Raw genomic sequence first — 25,000 nt, 5'->3', positions numbered from 1 at the left:
CTTGGCTTCACAGCTGAAAATATGAACTTGAAGCCGGGCTGAATGAATGAGAAGACACCGCTGAGTACCGAAATTAAGTCGGTAGGTCACAACATTTTGGCTGCACCGAGGAGCCGAGTTTAGTATTTTTTTATTTTATTTTCCCAAATAATTATTAAAAATAAATGAAGAAGGTTATCGAAAAAACACGGCCTGCTCACGTATTAGGAGGGTAATATGAGTCACCAGAAAAAAATAATGGGTGTTTTTAATGAATCTATCGTGGTTAAAATGGAGTTTGAAGTTACAATAGGTGTGTATGTGGAGAAAAGCCCATAAACTGCTTCCCTGTTGAAAAAGTGGAATATCCCTTTAACTTCAACTGACCCCAGCAAGGACCAGAGAGTGTGAGTCCACTGAACATCTGACTAAATGCTGCTTCACCATCGGCTGTGGCAGGCTGCCCTCCTCCCAGACAATTAATACACATCTGCTTCCAACAAATGAGATGGCTGTGTCCAAAGCATTTGCAGTTAAAAGGTCACCCGTTAGAATTTCACTTTGAGTCAAAGTTAATGTGGCTCACATTAAATGTCCGCCTGCAACCTTTGTAGATCTGCTATTTTTACTAGTTTGGGTCCCGGGCAAACATCAGACTTCTCTTTTTGGTCTTGAGCTAAAAAGTTTGGGAACCACTAGCATAGAGCATACAGGAGAGTACATACTGTACTTGTTTAGAATAATAGATAATGTATTCCATTCAATTATGAACACAGTTCTGCAGTACGCATGACTCACACTCTACTGCATAGTTAGTTAGTTCCCTTTAACAGTTCGAGGAGTCTCTTGCAGTACCACAGTAGTTCTCAAACCTTTAAAATGTTCACTATTTGAAATACGGCTTAAGTGGTTCATTCATTTCCTTTCCTAGAAATGTATTGAAGTCAAAAGTACAATATTGGTCTAATAAGTATACTCCAAAAATGTACTATACTGTCCACCAGTCTCTGTGACAGAAGTTAAGATGGAGTGAACTCTTTAAGTTCAGCAAGCATTGGAAGGAGTCGACAACAGAGTGTCTTTCCGTGGGCGGTACATGGCTATGACATCATTATGACATGGCACATTACAGAGGTCTGCTTCTCTGGCATCTATAGATAGCCAGAGGGCGGGTCATTCATGCTTAGACATTGTAATTGGATCGTCCTAGGCAAGGAGAAGAAAGATGCTAATTACCGTCTTAAAATCCAGTGGAGTAGTCCGCTTTAACTCAATAGCCATGGGGGAAATGGAGAGAACAGTGTATGTACTGTGTGTGTGTGTGTGTGTGTGTGTGTGTGTGTGTGTGTGTGTGTGTGTGTGTGTGTGTGTGTGTGTGTGTGTGTGTGTGTGTGTGCATGAGAGCCAGAGATAGAGAGAAGGAGATGAAAAAGAAAACGATTGGGGATAGAGGCGAGATGTGAGCTATTGTCTCCTCATATACTAACTAGTGAGACGCCCTAAGGGCGAGAAACGCCTGTGCTGAGATCACATGAGACTGACACAATATGTTCCTATATGGGCATTCCCAGATATGGGCATAATATTGATGACATCAGGGATCTCCATATTTGGGCATAAAATGGACAGGGGCGGCCATATATGGAGCGTGACATGAGGCGTGACTGACTGACATGAGGCGGAGGTTTTGATACTAACTGCAATAAAGTAACTAACTAAAAAAAAAACATTAACCCATTAGTTGTTGCTCTGGTATTTGTTATACTGTATGTACATTGGACATTGAAAGCCAAACAATCAAGAACATGGAAGAGCTAGCTTCAGAATAAGGGGAAATCTCTGCGCTGAACTAATGGGTAGCATTGACTATTTCAGCCCACAAAGTAACCACTCAAATCCAATAAAGCTAATGCTATAGGCTAAAAAGAAAAAAGCACATAACATTTTTCGAGTGCCTGGAAAGCAGTGCTCTTTAAAGCATTCAATAACTATCCATTCAACACCGTTTAAAAAAACAGTAACATTTTCACAGTTTTGGAGGATAACAATAAAACCTGTAAAATAATTAGAAGGATTTCCCCATTAAGACAGTAAGTGCTACACTGTAAGCTTCGTACAATGTCCCAGATTGATGATAATGTGATACCGTTTCCAAAACAGGGATATGCTGTACTGCAGTGGTTCTCAAAGTGGGGTGCGGGGACCCACATGGGTCCTTGGAGAGGTTCCAGGAGGTTTAACCACTTTATCCATTTATACGTTGGCTATTCAAAAAAAATAGCAGATCTACTGTACATGCTCACAAAGCTTGTACAGTACATCTGGTATTTTAGATTCGTTTTTTTTTTTAATATTGAAAATGTCTGGACATTTTTTATAATGTTTTAACATAAATCTTCTCTTCTGGCCAGGGGTCCCTAGCTGTCAAAACCTTGTCAGATGGGGGTCATTGCGCGATTCCAGCGCTCTGCGAGAGCTTCCCGAGCCCACCGACTGGGCGGCGATAAGCACTGCGAGAAGCATCAGTTTCAACCAGTGAGAGAACAGTACCAGCCGATCCTCCTTTCCTTGGGTCCATGTGTTGTTTTGTGAATCAAAACCAAAACAAACAGGGGAGAAGACGATGCAGCGTGATTCTAAAGAAAGCGGCACAGAAAACAAAAAATGCACAACACAATAACAGATGGACACAAGAACGGGAGGATCGACAGGTTGACCTCTGGCAGAGACGTTATTCTCAGTTTCACACAAAGTTTCAGCAGCGCAATGAGTGAGCACACACACCAAAACATCCTTCTCAACAACCAATCCCTGAGCGTCATGCTGCCAATGTCCATTCTCCCAACATCACTCCCCTCCCATTCCACTCCCCTCCCATTGGCCAGAAACTACCCAAAGGGGTCGCTCTCGTCTTGTCTACCACTCGGCTATGAGTCCTGTGAAACGTCACACAACGTGTGATCCCTTCTTGGGGATCAATCGTGTAGTGAAAACCACAACGATATTATGACAGCCGATTTCAAGAAAGACACGTGAAGTGTGAAATACTTTAACGTTCCGATTCCGACTCCTCGACCACTTCAATGTCTTGCAATGTGTTCTTACCTTAACTCATTCTCAAACTTTTACATTTCAAGGTCTCCCCTTAACTCTGACAGAGTACAAATGGTCCATTTGGTTCCATTTGTACACTGTTGACTTGTATGGGTCAATTTAGACCCCCCTAAAGAAACCCACAAAGTCCCTGGAATCCACTTTGAGAACCACTGGTCTAACTATTAGGAGCAGTGGACGGCTACTGAGCAGCCATTGGGTTTCAGTGTCTTGCTCCAGGACACGTCGACCCTAACCTGAGGAAGAATACAGGGATCAAACCGGGTCAAAAGCTGATCAAACGAACGCTCTGCCTTTCTGACGATGTTCTCATGCTTGTCACCATAGGGAGCCAATAGGAATCGAGGTCTCTTACCGATCACTTTAACGAAGTAGGCATCGGCTTCAAAGTTGTTCTTCAATGCGTGGATCTTCTGCTCGGGTTCACCCCCCACCTGACTCACCACCAGCATGTCCAGTATGCCCTACACACACACACACACACACACACACACACACACACACACACACACACACACACGTGCGTGAATGTGCGAATGTCCTATATCCAACGCGGTCAAGGCAAGCCCCCGAACTTGAGGCTTCAAATGTCACTTTTGTATAGGTTTTTGGTACTTTAAGTACATTTGATGCCAATACTTTGGTAGTATTACTCAAGTAAATTTTGAAAACCAAACTTGTACTTGTAACAGGCTATTTCTACAATTCATACTTGTCAGCTGTCGTAACGACGCTGTGGGAACGCCCCCTGGTTTACTTGTGTCGGGCAGAAAACCACGTGATCTAGCACAGACCTCCAGTCTGCAACCCGACAGAAGCGTTTCACTGCCCTCCAAAAAGGATTGCAAAGCGACTTTGCCACATGCCGGACAGTTGTTGTACGATTGGTGTTCTAATAGACGAGGAGATAACTCCGGAGCATTATTTTGCGAGTGTTTAGTGTTGTGTTAGTTGTGTAGTACAGTGTTAACACACTGTACGATGTTGCGTGGTCGGCGAGTCACCAGGTCGTTAGATTATTTCACACTAAACAAGTGACTTTGTTTCTTGAAATCGTCTGTCATAATAATATTGTTGTGGTTTTCACACTATGAGATTGATCACACACTGTCAGATATTTCACCAGGATGATCCTTGCCAAAGCAAGTGTCACAAATAAAATAAAAACGGTTGAAAATGGATAACATATAGCCTATACATTGGGAGGGGGAACAGCATTGTGTAAAGCTATGTCGCATTGTGACATTTTATATATACAGGGTATAAAGCTTTTGGAACAAATAACAGCATTTCTTCTCAAAATGCATTTAAAGGTAGCAGCTCTGTTTCATACTGTATGTGCAGTAGGTGTCAATCCATGGTTTATTCAGTTTACTCTATTCACGTCTGTAATAAAAACAGCAAAATATTGTTGAACTCAAGTCTCCATGGTGTGAGTATAATCAATAGAAGAAAAGTCATTTTGAGGGTGAACTATGAAATACATTTTATTTTTTATGTGTTAAACGGACGAGGCTTGCTTAACGAGTTTTAATATGCTACAGCTGGAGAGACAACAAGACGACGTCAATTCTTAATCCAGCAGTGCTGGATTTAAACAACACAATAATCGAATCACGATCATCACATATTGTGTTTGGAAGCTGTTTACTTACTACATTAAGGACTTTATTAATTTGGAACAGAGGATATCCTACAGGTAGGAGGAAAGCAGAGTGGACTAGTGTGTTATTGTCTCTGTTGTTGCGACTTGAGTTAAATGGCCATGGCAGCCCACATTTACATCTCTAAAAGCGTAACACTTTCTCAATTGCCCGGTCGCTTACTATAGTCAATGAATGGAACTGGTTGAGCGACATTCCTAGGCCTAGGTCCTCTCCACACTGTACTGTCCAGTCAGGTCTTTACACAATGGAAATAGAGATTTATTTATGTTTTAATTTAGGCGAGATCAGCTCTCAGTAGGCGGGCGCCTCGTTCGCCTAACGTTCCCTACGCTTCAGTTCATGATATATCCATCCATCGATCTATCCATCGATCTATCCATCCATCCATACAGACAGACATAAGTTCTGTCTGTGCTCACATGCTGTCTGCTCTCATTTAACACGGATCTTTGAGGGTGCGCAGCCTCTTTCATACTGTATGATAAGTTTGCGACAGAGCCAAATATCAATTGCTACTAGATATCTAGAAACGCTCGGGAAGAAATCGCTGAGCGATATATTTTCTTGCGGCCAGATCTTGTGATGATATTTAGTAGTATGTCCTTATTTAGTAGTACTACTAACACTAACCCTATCAGTTAGTGTTGTGTTTTACAGTGAGCATTATTATCAGCTTGACGCCATTGTTGTTGTGACGTTCTACGTGCTTTCTGCCCGACAGCATGGAAGAGGGGGGCAGGGGGCGGAGTCACTGACAAGTATGAATAGGGTATCGATACTTTCTTTACTTAAAGTGGTTATGTCATCCCCCAACATTATCATTGAGATACTGCATATCACGTGTTTCCATTACTGCTTAACACCCTAAATTGCAAATAGTTGTGGCCTTCCCAGAGCAAGATGACCTCGACAACGAAGAGACTCACGTCCTCATAAATGTCAAAGAAGGTTGCCACGGTGGCATTTGGAATGGAGCCCAGGTCCGACTGGTCCCAGTGGATCCGGAACATTCTGCCCGCGCTGTGGCAGCTGGCGTTGTTACACGGGACGTTCTCCAGGAGGAAGGCCTGCTGCTGCCCACTAGGGGGAGACAGAGAAACACAGAGATGCAGGGAGAAAGATGAGATCAGGAGCTAAGGGCTGTCACGATCGTGACATTTTGGCGATTAATTGTATAGCTGATCTACAAGCACACAACGCCTCGCATCGCAACGCGTTGTGTACTTGTAGATCTGCTATTTTCACTATTTTTGTGCGACAGTCTTGTATGATGAAGCAGGGCTTTATTTTACAAAAAACGTACAAATTTGAAACTTGGAGATAAGGTATCTGCCCGACAGTGACGATATGCAAAGACATGATAATTAAAAAAAAAAAAAAAATAGTGGAAATGGCCAATCTTTAAAGGAGTAGTTCACCCCCAAAATGACTTTTTTTTCTATTGATTAGTCACACCATGGAGACTAGAGTTCAATAATATTTTTAGTTTTTTGTCGCATTCCTAAGACAAAAATGTGATAACAATAAATTTACCCCCATTTGTTCCGGATGGGGACCCGTTTAGAAACGGGTCCCCATCCGGAATCAATAGGGGTAAATTTACTCAAATCAAATTTTTGTCTTAGGAATGTGACAAAAAACAAAAAATATTATTGAACTCTACTCTCCATGGCGTGACTAATCAATAGAAAAAAAGTCATTTTGGGGGTGAACTACTCCTTTAAGCTTACGACACATCCCATCACAACGTGGTGATTGTAGATCTGCTATTTATCTCCAGTAGCGTTGGCTTCTAGTAGCATAGGCCCACAAATCGAGTAGGCTAAAATATCGTCTATATACAATTATTTATCAAATACAAACCCCTCAGGTAGAGGGCGGCTTGCTCTGCGTTGGTCTGGGCATCATTGGGCTCTCACTATAGGTCATATCAGTGGGTGTGGTTTACTGGTGCCACTAAAAAGATCTCCCATTCAATTTCCCCATAGACTTTTACAAAAATAGGGGTAGACATTTCTTTGTTGTCATATAGAGAGAAAAGTATGTGTCCCGGCCGGCTCTTGTTGTCTCTTTCGTGTTGTACTTTCTGATATCTGGTAAGTTGGCACATAATAAGTGCTCCGTCTGTTGTATCAATGCCTGAGTAAACAATCTACACGCTCATCAAGAACACAAATGTTTTGTTTGTGATGTTTTTGATTATACAAAATAATTGTGATTATCAAATAATTGCGATTAGGCGTTTATGTAATAATTCTAACCGGTCTAGTTATGATTATTTGCCACGGTCACAGGTGAACGTAACTGTTACTTTGCCATTTCTTTTCCTTTTCTCATGATGTAGACATGTTTTATTACTGATCAACAATGTGGAAAACGACAGTCATAACATGACCCTATAGGTACATGTGGTTGAATTTTGTACAGAGTTGACACTGAGGGCCCTATTATGATCCAGGTCTTATGCCTTATGCCTTAACTTCTTTACCTTTTTTTCACTATTTTGAAAAACATTTTTAAATACTTCAAATGCTGATCTACATCTGCACGTTGTGAACTTGCAGATCAGCTATTTGAAATATTTAAAAAACAAAAACGAAATAGTAAAAAAAGGCAAAGAAGTTAAGGCATAAGACCTGGATCATAATAGGGCCCTGAGGATTTTACTGTGTGCACTGCACAATAGCTGTGCTTAGGCGTTGCTGGGTTGATGGCTTGCTGCTGAAAATTCTGTGGTGGAGAAAAGTCAGATGGCCTACGGTTCTTGGTGAAGCTGCATAGAGTTTCCTCAGGGCCACACGAGCGTGTACCTTTCCTTTGAAGTCACACTCCGCAAAAATGAGGACACACGCACACGTATACGAACACACACACACACACACACACACACACACACACACACACACACACACACACACACACACACACACACACACACACACACACACACACACACACACACACACACACACACACACACACACACACACATTTGCAGAATCCTAACGTAATGTGTGTGTGTGTGTGTGTGTGTGTGTGTGTGTGTGTATATATATATATATTAGGGGTGTGTATCCATCCCCTACAAGGCGATTCGATACGTATCCGATACATGGGCTAACGATTCGATTCGGAAACGATACGGCTTACATACAGAACGATTCGATACGATTCGATACGGTGCAATTTCGATACGATTTCGATACGATTTCGATTTTGTGGATTTTATGCGATTCGATTGGATTCGATACGATTCGATACGATTCGATGCGATACGGTGTGATCTGATACATAAGTTTAATGAAACATTAATTTTCCATTCAATTAAGAAGCTATAATCTATAAAGTAGCATTGCTGACCTTCAAATAATGGATATCTCATAAAAGACCATGGAATAACAGAAAATTGTAAAGAAAGATGGATGACAAATCATAAAATAGACACAGACATGTAGATACAAAAAAGAATTAATGTAAACTACAAAGCCTACTGACATGGTTTGAAAATCTGTCTCACACACCCATTTCTAAGAACTTCACTTTAGCAGTTACAGTTGGTCAGGTGGAGAAATATAAAACTAACACACAAAAGGCCTGGCCCTTCAGGCTTCAGTACAGTGCAATAATTGTACTTTGCAAAGCTGCTATAATAACACTGAAAAACTAAAATACATCCTCACCAATGCCACAGATCAGATCAATCCTCAGCAATGCCACAGATCAGATCACCAAATAAAACTAGTAAAAGAGCCTGCTGTTATTCAGTCAATAAGATCATTTCAAAGAGATCCACTTTACAACAGTAACAACAGCAGTATAAAGTAGGCTATAAGTGCAACATTTGAAGTCTGGCACACATCATGTCTACTTGTTATCTTATGGCTCTACTGCAGTAGTTCTAAAAAAATCAATGTCAAGGACCTCCAGTTTGACATGGATCAGGCTGTCTTAAGTTTACCCAAGGGTTCATTAGGGTCCATTTGGTTCCATTTGTACACTCCCCTGAGTTACACATACCCAAGGGTTCATTAGGGTCCATTTGGTTCCATTTGTACACTCCCCTGAGTTACACATACCCAAGGGTCCATTTGGTTCCTATCATTTCGCCGAGGACCCCCTAGAACTCCCTCAAGGACCCTTGGGGGTCCCCGGACCCCACTTTGAAAACCAATACTCTATAGTAGCCCTTTGCCATAAAAGCTGATGCTGTGATTATTACCTTTGCTGTCGACAAGCGCGGGGACTTCTGATGGTTCTAGTAGAACCGGGTTCTACTGGGAAAAGTGTTATAATCCAATCCATTACTGTCGCATTCTTATAAAATCCAAACTTGCGTTTCTCCACTGGAATAATGAATCCATAGTGATGGAACTCAACTAACACGTTGTTGGTTTGTTTACAAGTCGCTGTGTGTCGCACATGCGAGCGTCATACACGCTGCATCGGAAGTAGCAGATCTATAAGTTTACAACCCATCCACATGCAACACCCTGTGGGCTTGTAGATCTGCGGCTTTCCGCAGGACAGTGACTGCAGTACGTAGAAACACAGCTCTATTTGGAGGACAGAGCAGCAGGGCAGGCAGCTTTTTCTTTTTTTTCTTTCCGTTGCACTCACTGCAGCACTGACTGTGCTAGCAGAGCGCTCACTTTTGAAGTAATGATTTGTAACAGTAAACGATGAGTAAGTAAGTTCAGAATTTCACAGCAGGTTAATTATTTAATGCTAAAATCCGATTAATCCGATTAATTACTTTAGGACCGATACATCGACCGATACGGCCGCGATTTGGACCGATCCGGGTAAACGCGCATCGATGCGGCCGTATCGCTAGTGTTGAAACCGATAATCGATTCATATCGATTTTTTTCGACACCCTTAATATATATATATATATATATATACACACACACACACACACAGTATACAATGTATCTTATACAACTTACTTTATACAATTCTAAGAAATACTCATTACACATTGCTGCTATACCATCAACACCATTTCACTGTTGACTTGAGCTTGTTCCTCTGAGTAAAGACTGGTGATTTCTCTCTCTCTCCCTCTCTCCCTCCCTCTCCCTCTCCCTCTCCCTCTCCCTCTCCCTCCCTCTCCCTCTCCCTCTCCCTCTCTCTCTCTCTCTCATAATGTTGTTCATCTTGTTCAGCCTCTAACTGTCATCTCATTCTCAGGAGACCCTGGCTCTCTCTCGGTCTGGTTGTCTATGGAGACACTTCTTCCCTGTCCCCGTCTTCAAAACCTCTCAGGGTTTTGGCAACCTGAAAAAGCGGCACCGCTCTAAAAATAGAAATGGGTGTGAAAGTGGACTGGAGACATTTTGAGAACCACAGGAAGATACTATTCAGTGTTTTTTACAAAGTTAGCAGTAGTAGGCAAAGATACGTATAGATTTACAATTTTGCCATTTAGCAGACATTCTTATTCAGTGCACACACACACACACACACACACACACACACACACACACACACACACACACACACACACACACACACACACACACACACACACACACACACACACACACACACACACACACACACACACACACACACACACACACACAGACACACACACACACAAACACACAGAAGCATCAAACTACGTTTTATTCAAATGACTGTGGATAGTCAAAACTACATTCCCATGGGTAATAGACATCGGTTGTCGAGAAATGACCATCTCACTTATTCTGGTTTACTGAAGCAGAGGAGAGGAGAGGAGAGGAGAGGAGAGGAGAGGAGAGGAGAGGAGAGGAGAGGTCATAGAAGCAGAGATGGGATCTTCTCTTGGCTACTGGCACCAGCTGTCATCATGACAGAAGATGTATTTAAAGTGGTAGATTACGGAGCAGAACCTCAATTAAGATCCCACCACATCTGATGGATGGCAGTGGGACACAGAAAAAAGGAAGAAGAAAAAAGAACGGTGTCAGATGTGATGACAATTTCCTCAACAGACTGTTGATGAAGCGTGTGTGTGTGTGTGCGTGTGTGTAATTATATATGTGCTGTACTTAAGATCAATCTAAATAATCCAGCAGCACTGGATGTGTTAATCTCTTACTTACTCTGAGCCACAAAGCCTTCAATTAAAGACATACTATTTTGTCCACATGATTCACTGCCCGAGTTACTATACAGTGCAGTATGTCATGGATTAAAGCTAAATAGAAGCTCAAGACTGAGGACATCACAGATTTGCACCACGTATTGTGCCACGTATTGCACTGAAAATAGCCGATCTACAAGCTCACATCCATGTATAAACATCTTTTAGAGAAAGCCAAGAGAAATGTTGACTGTATGTAACCTACAGTATATGACAGAAATCAGTCATATGGAACTTAGATCCATGAGTGTTGCTAAGAGATCATAAACATCTTAATGGCTGTTTTCTATTGTTGCAGACCGAGAGATGTCGAGCTGTGATTGGCTGTTGAGGTCCACCTCCATCATCCAGCTATAGAAGCATTGCTGCACGCACATGTGTGTGTGTGTGTGTGTGTGTGTACACTACAGTACATAATATTTCCACTTCAAAAGAACCTTTCTTCGACACCATGGGAGATGAGCTGGTGGAGATGAACTCAATGTCAACATGAATGTGTCTCCAAACACACACACACACACACACACACACACACACACACACCTATACTGGTAGATGTGGTTTAGCAGGACCCTTTAGCTCAAACCTGCGGTTTACAACATTAGCAGGACACCACTTTCCACTTGCTTTACTAATATGTGGAGCATGTCAAAAAATCTATTTTGAGCCATAGAACACATATTTCACTTCAAAAGTTGAATAAACTCAACACAACTCAAGTTTTAACAATCTGACAAAATCCTACATTAGGAGGACATTAGATAATTAGGTTCTAAGCTCCGCCCATGTGAATTAACAGGACTAACTACATTAACAGGACAGCTGCAATTAAACACATGAAAATATGTCACTGCAGGGTATTTAAGGGTCAAATGTGATTAAATGTGACATAGCTAAACACAAACAAGGCATTCTATTGATGTTTTTAAATCTCTTCCTAAGACACATTTGTTTTTTCGCTGGCTTTTAATGTTCCTTAATTTTCCTGCGCAAATCGCTACACAGTATGTCTACACTCATGTCATCAACATGGATCTGTCCCATATAGCGCCCCCATCAGGCCGATTTTTTCAAACACATTTTTTGACACTGCTCCTACAAATTTTGCCCTAAAATCACGAAAATCGGTACACCCCACATTCTCTGAGCCAACCAAAACTATACATTGTCCACACAACTAGGAACCAATGCCAGTTACATCCGTCTTTGTGTATACATGTGACCTGACGGTCGCTTATCTCCCGATTAGGGAGTCTTACTGGTAGGCCTGTTTGTCATTTATGCACCATGTACAGCACTTCGGTCAATGTCTCTTGCCTACAGTGGTGTGTTACTGTTTCAACACCTGACTTGCCCTCAGGATCAACCATACAAGTGGAATATAAGCCAGTAAACATGCAGGACTGGAATGACATCGATACAAAGCTCACTAACTAAGTGTTGTTGGTGCCACTGAGATGGTAAACTACAATTCAATGCAATATGACTACTGTGTGTGACTTAGCAGGCCTGAGAACAGGCTGAGAGATGTGATTTCAACATCTTCAATGTTGAGCTACTGTTAACTCATTTAATGCCACCCTTTCACCACTAGAGGGGGCCAAGAGTGCCACAGACAATCCCATAGAGATATGCTGGTATATGCAGAAGCCCTGCAGCCATGACTTGCCTAAACACTTTCCTTTGTGCATGTACAGGAAGAGGATGAAGTTAGCTTGAAGTTAGCTATTGGCTACCAAGCATTTTAAAAGCCTTATTTTCGTCAACTTAGCCATGATTAAACCTTGCACACCTCATGCATGGGAAAAAAACAGAGAAGAATGAGCTCTAAAAAATCCAATGCAATCCTGGATTGCATTGTTGTGGGTTTGTGCAGTTTGTTCACAGCTTTCAAACAAAAAAATCCGATTGGAAATCCGTTCAGGCATTCTTGAGATAATAGCCATTATGTTTTACACTGTTGTGAGCTTGGAGGTCTGCTACCTGAGTTGTATGGGGGTTGTATGGGGGTTAAACATGCAAAATCGCGATTGAAATCATGTTCACTAGTTTTGATGGGGTCCAAAAAAAATTTTTTCAAAAAAAAATTTCAAAAAATTTTTTTTTTTTTTTTTTTGGAATCACGTGTATATACGTGATTGGCACTGTGGGATGCGCTAATATATCACGTGTATACACGTGATTGGCACAGAATGAGTTAATAAAGTTCTGCAGTGAACAAACTAGCATTTTCATCCATCTTGGTCGAAGGGGGACATTGAAAATGTCATGACTGAGGGGTCAATAGACTTAAGCTTTGTGAAGTTAACTTTACAGCTCGTCTGTTATTCTTGACTTCTTTAGAGATTTTCATAAGAGATTTACTGGAAGGGTTATAAGACCAAAAACTATAGCTGAAAAACACACCAATCATGAACAAGGTTCAACATTTATTTTTTGTAGGACACAGGAATGTAGCCCTGCCCCGCTGTAATCAGACAAAATTCGGGGAAGACCGCCAAAGCACCTCAGACCGTAGGGATGGGACAATATACGATATTATCGTTTATCGTGATAAAAAACACTCACAATAATCATATTGTGGAGATTTAATTTATCGTGATATCATCCTCTGTCATACACTGGGATCAATTCACCTTTTATTTGCCGAGCTGCATATCCAGTACTATTTAAACCCTCTATAATTGGTAAAAGGTACATAATATATGTACTTGATACAGTAGTTTTTCACTCTCTACCAAATCTCTTTGCCAAAAAATAGACGATCTACAAGCTCACAATGCTTCGTGCTGCGAGCTTGTAGATCTGCATGATTACTGCATGATTGATCTGTCGCAAAGCCCTCTCCCTAACTGTGAGGATTGGACGACAGCGTAGCAAAACACTTCCACCCAAAGTTGGCTCCCATAACCCGCTAAAAAGCCCGTACCTTGGCCCCCCATCGACCGGGAGAGACGGGGCCAGCACCCAGGGGGTACCCAGGGGCCCAGCCACCGCCAGGGCTCCCCACGGACCCCCTGGGAAAAAAATATGGGAAAATAGTCAAAAGTAGCCGATCATAAATGTGACCCGATTAGGGAGTCTTACTGGTATATAGGCAAATTAATATCAAAAACATTTATATTACATTATTACGGCCATGGTGAAACGTTGCTGCTGGGGGACCTGCTACAGTGATTATAGCTACCCAGAACATTTGAAGGGAGCATTTTTCAAATCATTTTCCGAAACCAAAATCTGCCTTAGACTGCAGCCTGTCGATTGTAGGTATAAATTATCGATACATTTGTTGTTTTTGGGTCAGTTTTAAGTGCACTGCAATTAAGCAATGACATTGTTTTTTCCAGCGGGTAAATGCACAGGAAGAAAAATTAAGTGAATCTTTAAAATATAGCAGATCCACAAGTCTAGGTATGCAGGTCGCCGGTTCGATTCCCGATCCGGACGACCTTTGCCACATGTCATTCCCCATCTCTCTCCCCATTTCCTGTCTGTCTACTATCCTAACAAATAAAGGCATAAAAAGCCCAAAAAACTAATCTTAAAAAAAAAGAAAGTCAGGTCTGAGATTTATCACCCAGCCCTACTTTAATGTTGAGTTACATGTTGTATGACATTGTAGCTGCAAGGAATAATTATGGCAATTATAATTTGATAATTGATTTGCAGTATCTCATAAGCTACAGTGCGTTACTGCATCCCCATTATTCAGTTGCCTGCAAATGTATAAATAGGCTACTTTTTCCAGAATTATGTTTAATACCAGCGTTAGTCCAGAAACCCCCACATTTACATAAATCAAAACATCTATTTTCAATAAAGTAGTAAATGAGGATCTCCCTCAATTGATCTTTTCGAGAAATTAAATAAAGGTTGAATGAATGCAAATCTTTTGTATTGCTAAATGCTCATGATGTCCCCGAACATGCCATGACAAGGCAAATGTTTTCTTTGGATATTAATGTTATCACCACCGGCACCACCAAGATGGTTACTTTGTCAACTATCATTATTCTGATATTGCTACCATGCTGTTATGTAAAAATGTTCATATTCTGTTCACACAGTGGTTCTCAAAGTGAATTCCAGGTTGGAATCCACTTTGAGAACCACTGTTCAGGCCCAGGGACTCTGACACTGTTGTTTTTGACAACAAATTTTGATTTAGTTTTGAATAAAATGTCATTTAATTTTAGTCATAATTTAGTGACCTGAAGAGTTTTAGTTTTAGTCTAATTTTAGTCGACTAAATATCATACATTTTTAGGCGACTAAATCTACAGTTCATTTAGTCAACTAAAATGTATTTTGGCAGGCCTTGATGGCATCGTAATGAGTGATTTTACACTTGGTTGTGTGCTGAAAATAGCAGATCTACAAGCTCACAACGCGTTGCGCGACACGTTGTGAGCTTGTAGATCTGCTATTTTCAGCACGCAACACTTGAGAACAACCAAACATAAAATGACTCTCTACTCCACTAGCCCCTCCCTAACGTTTTAGTCTAGTTTTTATTTTGTTGACGAAATTGTCAATATAATTAGTCTTAGTTTTAGTCATCACAGCTTAGTTTTTATTTAGTTTTTGTCAGTGAAAGAAATGCAATCGACAAATACTTTTCGTCATAGTTTTAGTCAACAACATCTACACTGCTCTGACAGTACAAATGGAACCAAATGAACACTAAGTCTCATGATGCAAGGTTAAATTAACATTATCTGTCTGTCTGTCTGTCTGTCTGTCTGTCTGTCTGTCTGTCTGTCTGTCTGTCTGTCTGTCTGTCTATCTGCCTGTTTGTCTGCCGATTGTTAACCAATTTGAGTTAAGCTCTCCTCCACTCTTTTCAAAGATTTCACCTTGTGCAGGGAAACCCTTTCACTCATTCTTTCCACTGTAGCCCACTTGCTGATTACTAGCTTGCAATGCAATCAGCCACTGATCAAATTCACCTGTGCTGCCTGCCCATCCCCCATCCCCCATCTCCCTCACTGCACTCACTCAAAACTGTGTGAGTGAGAAGCTGCCCCTCCCCCCACAGTCAGTTGGTTTGTTTGTATGCAGTCTGTACAAGGCAAGGCTTTAAATACTGTGAATATGTGTGAAAGTAAATCCTACATGTTACTTTATGCTTAGGGTAGTCTTACTAGTGACTATATACAAATGGAACCAAATGGAACTCATAATCTGTGTAATCTATGCACATGGCTTATTTTTTTGTTCTGGTTAGTTAAAGCAGTGGTTCTCAACCTCTGGGTCAGGGAATTATTTTGGGGAGGGGGTCCCCAGATGATTATCTAAATGACTGTGCACCATTGCTTTCTCTCTGAACAGTAAACATACAGCATAAGGTTTAAGTGTAAGGGTATCTTCAGATTTCTAAAGTACCCTTCCGTAATCAATGGGGGCAATTTACCCCTTTTTGTGCAGATATATGACCGATTTGTTGCATGTCTGAGTCATCATGACATCACTGAGATGCCATAGACTCCTACCTACCCACTGTCTGATGTGACCTACCACTGCCGGATGCACCCACGCACACGCGCACACACACACCTCATCCCGGATTGTATAACAGATTTCTTAAGCCCGGTTCACAATGCAACATGCTAGCCCAGATGATCCTTTTGCCGTCCTATAACCTAAAAGCCTAACATGGGTTGTGACAGCACTGAGAGTAGAGACGTGCTACAGCCAATCAGAGAACAGGACAGGTGACTTGTTTGATTTAATTCACACATTATTTTCTTTTATATAATTAAAAGACTGTTTGTCTGTCTGGATCAATCCAGTGATATAACTTTAATAATTCTCGTGGGCGAATCCAGGTGTGACAGAACACTCTCAATGGAGCTATTGTAGTCCAGCCTGAGGATGCAGTAGCCTAGACTCCGAACCTCTTCAGGCGATAAAAGCAATATAGTTGCAAATTCTTTATCCTCACGTGCGTTGTGTCCCACTTGAGCTCCTCTTTATTGTGTACTTCAAGGAACTTGTGTACTTCAAGGAACTTTAAATCCCTGCTCCCTCAAGCAAGGAGATGAGGATTAGATTTGAGTCTGGAGGAATCAAGCAGGTTAGACTGATTGTAGTCCGAGCATTTCAAGCAAAAAAGTGCGCGATTCCATCAAAATACTGCACAAACTGGCCGGACTATAGTAACATTGTGTCACATATGAGGAAATGGCATATTCGGGACAACCTTGGTAGTAGGCTAATAAGGCTATGCTTTATTCAAGCCAAACGAGACACTCTATTTGGTGCTTTATGATCCCACAGGGAATGCTACAATTTGTCAATCAGTGTCATCACCGATAAACAAACTTTTACTGCACTGTTTTTACAGTACAGTAAAGGTACAGACAGTACAGTACAGACAGTACAGTTCAGTGATAAAAGGTCAAGGTCACAAGCTTATTTATAATTTGACCTTAGAATTGTAGTAAGCTACTTTGGTGTCATATACTGTATCTGAAGGCTAGTGAAGTCACTGATCTACAAGATGTACACACAATTCGTAACACAAGAATTTTGCCTATACTGTGTAATACTGTGTAGAGGAATAATTCTAGAATCAGTATCGGGATTTAAAGGGATATTCCATTTAAAACTAGACCAGGTCAACCTGGTTGTGCCAGACCCCCTGTCTGTCATCATCATTTATGACATCATGCCTTTTGTAGGCATGTCATCATCATGTCACCATCATATATACCCTTTATATAGAAAACCCGGACAGACAGACCGACATTTGCTTATGTAGGCCTACCCATTTCATGGGTCTGGCAAAAACTCTGCCTTGCATGGGTCTGCCTCCCCAGGCTCAGGGCCTCTCCTCACACACACCCATTGTAACTTCAAACTCCATTATATTTTTTTCTGGTGACTCATACTACCCTCCTAATACATGAGCAGGCCATGTTTTTTTTCGATACAATTTTTCATTTATTTGTAATAATTTTAATTTTTCAAATTTTCCCAAAGAATTATTAAAAATAAATGAAAAGGGTTATTGAGAAAACACGGCCTGCTCACGTATTAGGAGGGTAGTATGAGTCACCAGAAAAAAATAGTGTGTGTTTTTAATGAAGTTTGACGTTACAATGGGTGTGTATGTGGAGAGGCCCTGAGCCTGGGGGGAAAGATAACATTTACATCAAATATATAAATATTAAAAACTGTTCAGGGTGTTCATAAAAGCCTGATTAGATGATAAAGTGACCAAAATGATCTGTAGGCTTGAACTTAATTAGCATTTTTACCCAAGGGTAAAAATGGTGCCTGGGTGCCTGCCTACTCCTGTATGTCGGAGTTAACTTAAACTCATATGTACTGTACATGATGTCATGGTCATGATGTGGTCATGTGATACTGTATATAGGAGCTACGCTGATCAGCATACATGACTGTGCAGAGCTGCTACCAGTGGTGCTTTGGGGTTTTCTTTTCAGGGCGGACGGTCATTTATTGACGTCACATGCACGAGCGCCTTTAGATGTGTGCGTGCTAACTAAAAGTTTGCTTTGAACAAATCTCATCTATCACAGTAATGGAGCCAGGTAGCCTGAGACACGCACAATGCACATACAGTCACCGCTGGAAACCTACAGTAGGTGTTAAAGTAGCCTATCCATATGAATAGGGGGGTATGTGCAAGCCCACCACTCACTGCCTGCCTGGTAAACCTGTTATGCGAATAGCCATTTGATTACCATGGTCATCACTTGTATAGCTACACATTTTTAAAGTGACAGTTTAAGTACTTTCTAATACCTCTAGAGTGACAGTTTAAATTAAACATTGGCCAAATTGACAAATATTATGCAGAAATTGTGAAAATAGCCAATCTACATCCTCGTGAGCATGTAGATCTGCTATTATTATTAATTTAGGGGGTTGTGTCCTGAAAAGGTTGAGAACCACTGCATTAATCCATTTAGGCCTGGGGCCGATTCTAAAAATGCCTTTTAAATCCGGCCAAGATTTTCATTAAGAAAACAAATGCAATTCATTAATAAAAAATAGAAACATGTAAGAACCACAAAATGTACAGTCAATTGGATGAGTGGTTTGTAAAATATGCATAGCCTCCTTGGAGTGAGCTAAAATGTTGGCAAACTTGGAAAATGGACATTAATATAAACGTGATTTTTTGGGACGTTTTGATTAATTATTGCACAAAATAACAATACAACAATTGCAATATCTGGTTAAATTTGTATAATTAAGAAACATTGTCTGTATGTTATGCAAATCATGTTGCAGGCCCATGGTGTGGCAAACCACCAACATGGTAGACCCCTGAACAGTGTTTATGCCAAGTTTAGTGTGGATTGGAGCAACGGTGTGCCTGTGGCAGCCAGGGGCCCCTGGGAGCCACATTGGGCCCCTTGTGTTGCTATTATAATGGCCGACCCCTGAACGGTGTTTGTTCAATCAAGTTTAGTGTGGATCGGAGCAATGGTATGCCTGTGGCAGCCAGGGGCCCCTGGGGGCCACATTGGGCCCCTTGTGTTGCTATTATAATGGCCGACCCCTGAACGGTGTTTGTGCAATCAAGTTTAGTGCGGATCGGAGCAACGGTGTGCCTGTGTCAGCCAGGGGCACCCGGGGGCCACATTGGGCCCCTTGTGTTGCTATTATAATGGTAGACCCCTGAACGGTGTTTGTGCCAAGTTTAGTGTGGATCGGAGCAACGGTATGCCTGTGGCAGCCAGGGGCCCCTGGGGGCCACGTGGGGCCTGTGGTGTTGCTATTATGATGGCAGACCCCCAGAACGGTGTTTGTACAATCAAGTTTAGTGTGGATCAGAGCAACGGTGTGCCTGTGGCAGCCAGGGGCCCCTGGGGGCCACATGGGGCCCTTGGTGTTGCTATTATAATGGCAGACCCCTGAACGGTGTGTGTGCCAAGTTTAGTGTGGATCGGAGCAACGGTGTGCTTATGGCAGCCAGGGGCCCCTGGGGGCCACATGGGGCCTGTGGTGTTGCTATTATAATGGCAGACCCCTGAAGAGTGTTTATGACTAACGTTATTCACCCAAAATGCTATGTCATTGAAATGTTCATAAAAACATGTATGTGCATTAACAGGACTCTGACACCCAGCCAATCAGGTGCTTCAAAACATACACTGTGTGTGAATATTCATGAGCTTGTGTATGAACATGCAGTAGCATTACACAACCTATGGGGGCGCTGTTCAGACACAAAAAAGTCGGGTGTATGTGTATTAACAGGACATCAAAAAAAAAAGGTGGATTTGGGCTCTCTAGACCAATAGAAACACTTCTGCTATTTCAGAATTGTCCATGAATTAGCAGGACACCAGTCCTGTCCTGCTAATCCAAAATGTCCTGTTAGTGTGGTGTGTATTCAGGCCAATTGTCCCGTTAAACCACATTTACCAACACACACACACACACACACACACACACACACACACACACACACACACACACACACACACACACACACACACACACACACACACACACACACAGTCATTATCGTATGCCTCACACATACACACACACACAGCTGCACACACATACATCATAGTGGTTGTCATGCTTTGTAACAGTATCTGTGACAGTGTGTGTATGTGACATTGACAGTTCCTTTGTGTGCGTGTCAGTGTGTGTATGCATGTCTGTCAGTCTACTGTGTGTGCAGTATGTTGTGATGTGTGCATGTATTAGAGTGATGCTAATCTTATATACTGTATGTGATTATTAGCTAGCTGAACCATTTCATCACTTAAACCTTCGGGGTTCCCACACATTTTTACCAATGAATTTCCAAAACCTTTCCAGAATATTTAACCCAATTTCCAGGACTATATAACAATAATTCAGCTCAATAACAGGTCGCTTACTCCTATGCGCAATGCCCAAAGACAGGTAGTGTATGCCAGTGGTTCTCAACCTTTTCAGGCCGTGACCCCCGAAATAATCATGTTTTAACTGGGGACCCCCACCCTGACGAGCACTAAGAGTTGAGGAATTTTGTATAACACAGTTCTATTGTGAAAATAGCAAATCTACATGCTCACAACGCCTCGCGTTGCGAGGCGTTGTGAGCATGTAGATCGGCATTTTCACAATTTCTGCCTCTAATATTTGACAATTTGGCCCATGTTTAATTTGCCATTTCAGAGGTATTAACAAAATCAATAACCAAAGACAATGCACAGATATTTTTCCAGGACCTTCCAGGACCCATGATAAATTCCAAAACTTTTCCAGTACTGGAACAATATTTTTCTAATTTCAAAATATTTCCAGGAATGTCATGACCGTGGAACCCTGAAGCTTATATACTTTGATGACCCCCATGGCTCTGTACTTTCTTTTTTACCCCTACACCAAATCCCTTGGCCAAAAAACAGTCAATCTACAAGCTGGACATCCTTGTTGTCAGGCGGAACTACTAGTGTTTGCTGCTAACTTCTTTAAAGGTCCATGATCTGCCACTGGAGTGAATGAAGATGTCACCACTCTCCATTTAAATGGATCTGATTAATTCTACCTGGGCTTTTTTCAATTAAGCTCAGATTTCATTAGGGGTTGATGGAATAGCCCCCTAGGACACGTCAGTCTTCTGTCTCCGCTGACACACACACACACACACACACACACACACACACACACACACACACACACACACACACACACACACACACACACACACACACACACACACACACACACACACACACACACACACACACACACACACACACACACACACACACACACACACACACACACACACACACACACACAATGAACAGTTGCCATAATACCATAATGTAGCGGAAGACAACACTAACGTTCCATAATTATGTGTGACAATAATGACAAGGTTTATTAACATATGGGATGCCTATATCTTAATTCATCCTGGCTGCAGAAGAATGCATAATTATATCTCAGAGTTTAAGTGCAAAGACAGGCAGTGTAGCAAAGAATAAAGCATAGCATATAGAATGGTATAATGCCTTTTTTTGCTGCACCACCTATCCTAGGGCATAGGATCAGGCACACATAATTTGAGCTTGTAGATCTGTTCTTTTTGTCATGTCCGGTAAACATTAGGCTGCAATCACACAAACCGTACGGCAAAAAACGAATTATGTTACATATTTCGTGTAATGTTATACATGTTTGGAAAATGTTTTTAATGACCAAATCAATAGCCAAAAATGCAATGCATAGACAAATATTTTCTGATGACCGTGGTGACCCTAGTTATTAAAAATGCAATTCTAATGCATCATCTGAGCGTGGTCAGATGGGTGGGCTGCGAACCATTTCCAGATTGTGGCCCTGATCCACAAAAGGTCAAGAATGAACAGAACAATGCCTCAGTATTTAATATACAGTCTTACCTTAGAACCTTACAAGTTAATCTCTCCCTCAGTCTGCTATGTGTTCACCCCATCTCTCCTCTCCTTAACCCAGACCTTAACCCAGACCACAGCTCAGCTGCACACCTGTGCACAGACTCCCATTCCTGCATGCCCGCAAGCATATGTCCCCCCCCCTCCCCTCACAAACACGCGCACACGCCTCCGTAGGAAAACTCAGCAGGTGCTGACATCTGAGAGAGACGTGGATTTAAAAAGTCAGGCGAAATTGACAGCAGTGGTAGTAGGCGTAGTAGCAGGTAGCAGGTAGCCAGACAAAGAGCATGGAAGGTGAGTGAAAAGAGGAGTAGATGAAGTGACAGAGACTACCACAGGCTGTGTGTTTCTTCTCGCTAGCTACAGTAGTGACACTGAGAAACTAAACAATCACAGCTACGGCCAAGTGGTTCTAATGACTCCTCCATGCTGTCGCAAATTCCCCACTCGCCATCTCTGACAGTAAACTGTGCACAAACACAGGTTGTGACCATGTGATAAAATCTTTCCAAACGTCTCCAGAACAGTTTCACAATGTAATATAGAATAGAGTCTGGTTCCTCAATGTTCTGATTCTGCAGTTTCTCTTTCCTCTTTGTTTCCCCTTATACATTTATTATCCCGTCTGCAAACCCATCATACTAGCTGACCATCTAGGATACTGGTAATGTTAAAAAAAATGTAATAATAAAGTCAATGTATTTTTTTCTCTGAAACCTAAAAATAAAAATAGTTTTCTTTGAGATGCCAATAAATAGGAACATATACGACATTAGTTCTGTTTATCAAAGCTGGAACTCAATCAACAGAATAAACATGCTCTGAAAATGCACGCGGTCATGCACACCCATCTGACCACTTGACACGGCAGCCGAAAGCAACAAGAAAACAATCCGGTCGGAGTGACAGGACATAAAATGTTGGATCATGTCGCAGAGCAGAGTAGTTCAAGCTGCAAGCTGCCACGATGCCTTTGTGTTCCTGTCTGTGTTTGTGAGTGGCCTGGCCCGGCCTGCCTGCTGTCACTGTGATCTTAATAGAAAACACTTCAACCTCAGCTCACCCACTTTATGTTCTGACACCTCTAGACATCCACACGTTCCAGTGGTCCATTAGATCAATACTTCTCAAACTTTTTCAATTTCAAGAGTGTACAAATGGGTGCCCAAATGGAAGCAAATATGTGTATGCTCTCAGAGTTACAGACCTGTAAGGGACCATTTGGACCAAGCTCCTAAAAGCTTTTCATGTCAACAAGGACCCCACAAATTAACATGGATATTTTCCCACAGACTCCTGTCTGAAAAAAATGGTGTGCCAAATGTCTTCACTGGCAGGTGAGTCAGTAGGATACAACGGACATGTGTGTGGGGACTGGGGAGGAATTAATTGTCATAAAAATTAGAAAATTGGTTAATTGGCTCAATTTCTTTCTTTTGTTAAATGTCGATAATAATAATGACAAGCCCAGAATAGGTATGCTAGGGTTAATGTGTTTAACCACGTTGGTACTGAACAGCATAACTCAAAAGCTGCCGGCGGGGTTGTCATGGAAACTGTGATGCCTAAAGGATGACTCCCCCACCGAATTAGGTTACCCAAAATGTCCATTTGCACACATTTTAATGCTCAACAATATCTAAAAAATAACTGTCTATATTTCCATGTCATTTGGTGTGCACTTCAGGGTCCAGAGAGGATGACCATTACTGATTTTGGTGACCAAAATGGCCTTTCCTCTAGTGCCAGCCGCAGGCCAAAACTTCCATTAGCCCACAACATCTAAAAATGTACCGGACATAATGACCATGAAATTAGATGAACCCTCAATATTTGAGTGACCCACGACCACCCTCAGGCACCGCCCTCAGGCCAAAAATGTTGACACAAACTATCTCATAAAGTAATAGGATAATTATATAGCAGGATGAGCCCTAGTGATTTTGGCCTTTCCTCCAGCGAACTCTTCAGCTACAACTGCTGTTAGGGGGGCTTTTAGACTATAATACATCATGAATTATTCAAATCTGACTGAAAGAAATTATATGTATAACATTCTCACCTAACCAATCAGAAAACATGAAGAAAAGCATTGCGTGTCTGAATTCAACACTTAACTCATTGACTGCCAAGGCACGAGTTTCACGAGTTATTACAGTACTCCCAGGCTGCCACAGCCCGAGTTTCCCGAGTTGGAAGCCATTTTGAAAAAAAAAAAAAAAAAAAAAAAAAATGTTTTTTTCAAAAAAAATTTTTATAAAAAAATTTCTAAAAATGCCTCAAATGTATTAGGCATGATCGCAATTGTGAAATTGCATGTGTAGCCCCATAACAAACAAACACATCTTTCAAAATGTCAAAAATGTCTGTTTTGTCTGACTTTGAAGGCTTGTAACTCATGAATGCCTGAACGGATTTCCAAGCTGATTTTTTTGTTTGAAAGCTGTTAAAAAGTACTACACATATGATGCATATATGGTGCATGGTCGTGCACGATCCGTGCACTAAAAATTGATCCGTGCACTAGAAATCTAGGATAGTGGCAGTCTGGTACTTGGGGGCCATCTTGAAATGGCATTCAATGAGTTTTAAGCTGGTGTTTGTCAATCAGGCGTTGCCTGTATGCAACACCTACTGTATTGCATATACTGTACATGAATTGCAGTGTGGGCATCTCAGGATAAAGAAGTCTGTCGTTGGGT

The 25,000-nt window shown here is 41.6% G+C and overlaps 1 protein-coding gene across 1 annotated transcript in view; it reads right to left on the bottom strand.

Moving 5' to 3' along the window:
- Positions 1-25,000, bottom strand: part of itfg1 (integrin alpha FG-GAP repeat containing 1) — a 210,236-nt gene that overhangs the window by 64,032 nt on the left and 121,204 nt on the right. The window contains exons 11-12 of the mRNA XM_080729991.1: positions 5,687-5,840; positions 3,449-3,557 (exon numbers count right to left, since the gene is read on the bottom strand). Of these exons, the coding sequence (XP_080586117.1) occupies positions 3,449-3,557; positions 5,687-5,840 (263 nt within the window). The remainder of the gene's footprint in view (positions 1-3,448; positions 3,558-5,686; positions 5,841-25,000) is intronic.

Source organism: Nannobrachium achirus (assembly GCF_963921795.1).
Source record: "Nannobrachium achirus genome assembly, chromosome: 7".
Taxonomy (NCBI): Eukaryota; Metazoa; Chordata; class Actinopteri; order Myctophiformes; family Myctophidae; genus Nannobrachium; species Nannobrachium achirus.
Note: the sequence above shows the minus strand (reverse complement) of the source record. Positions and strands in the feature narration are given on the sequence as shown.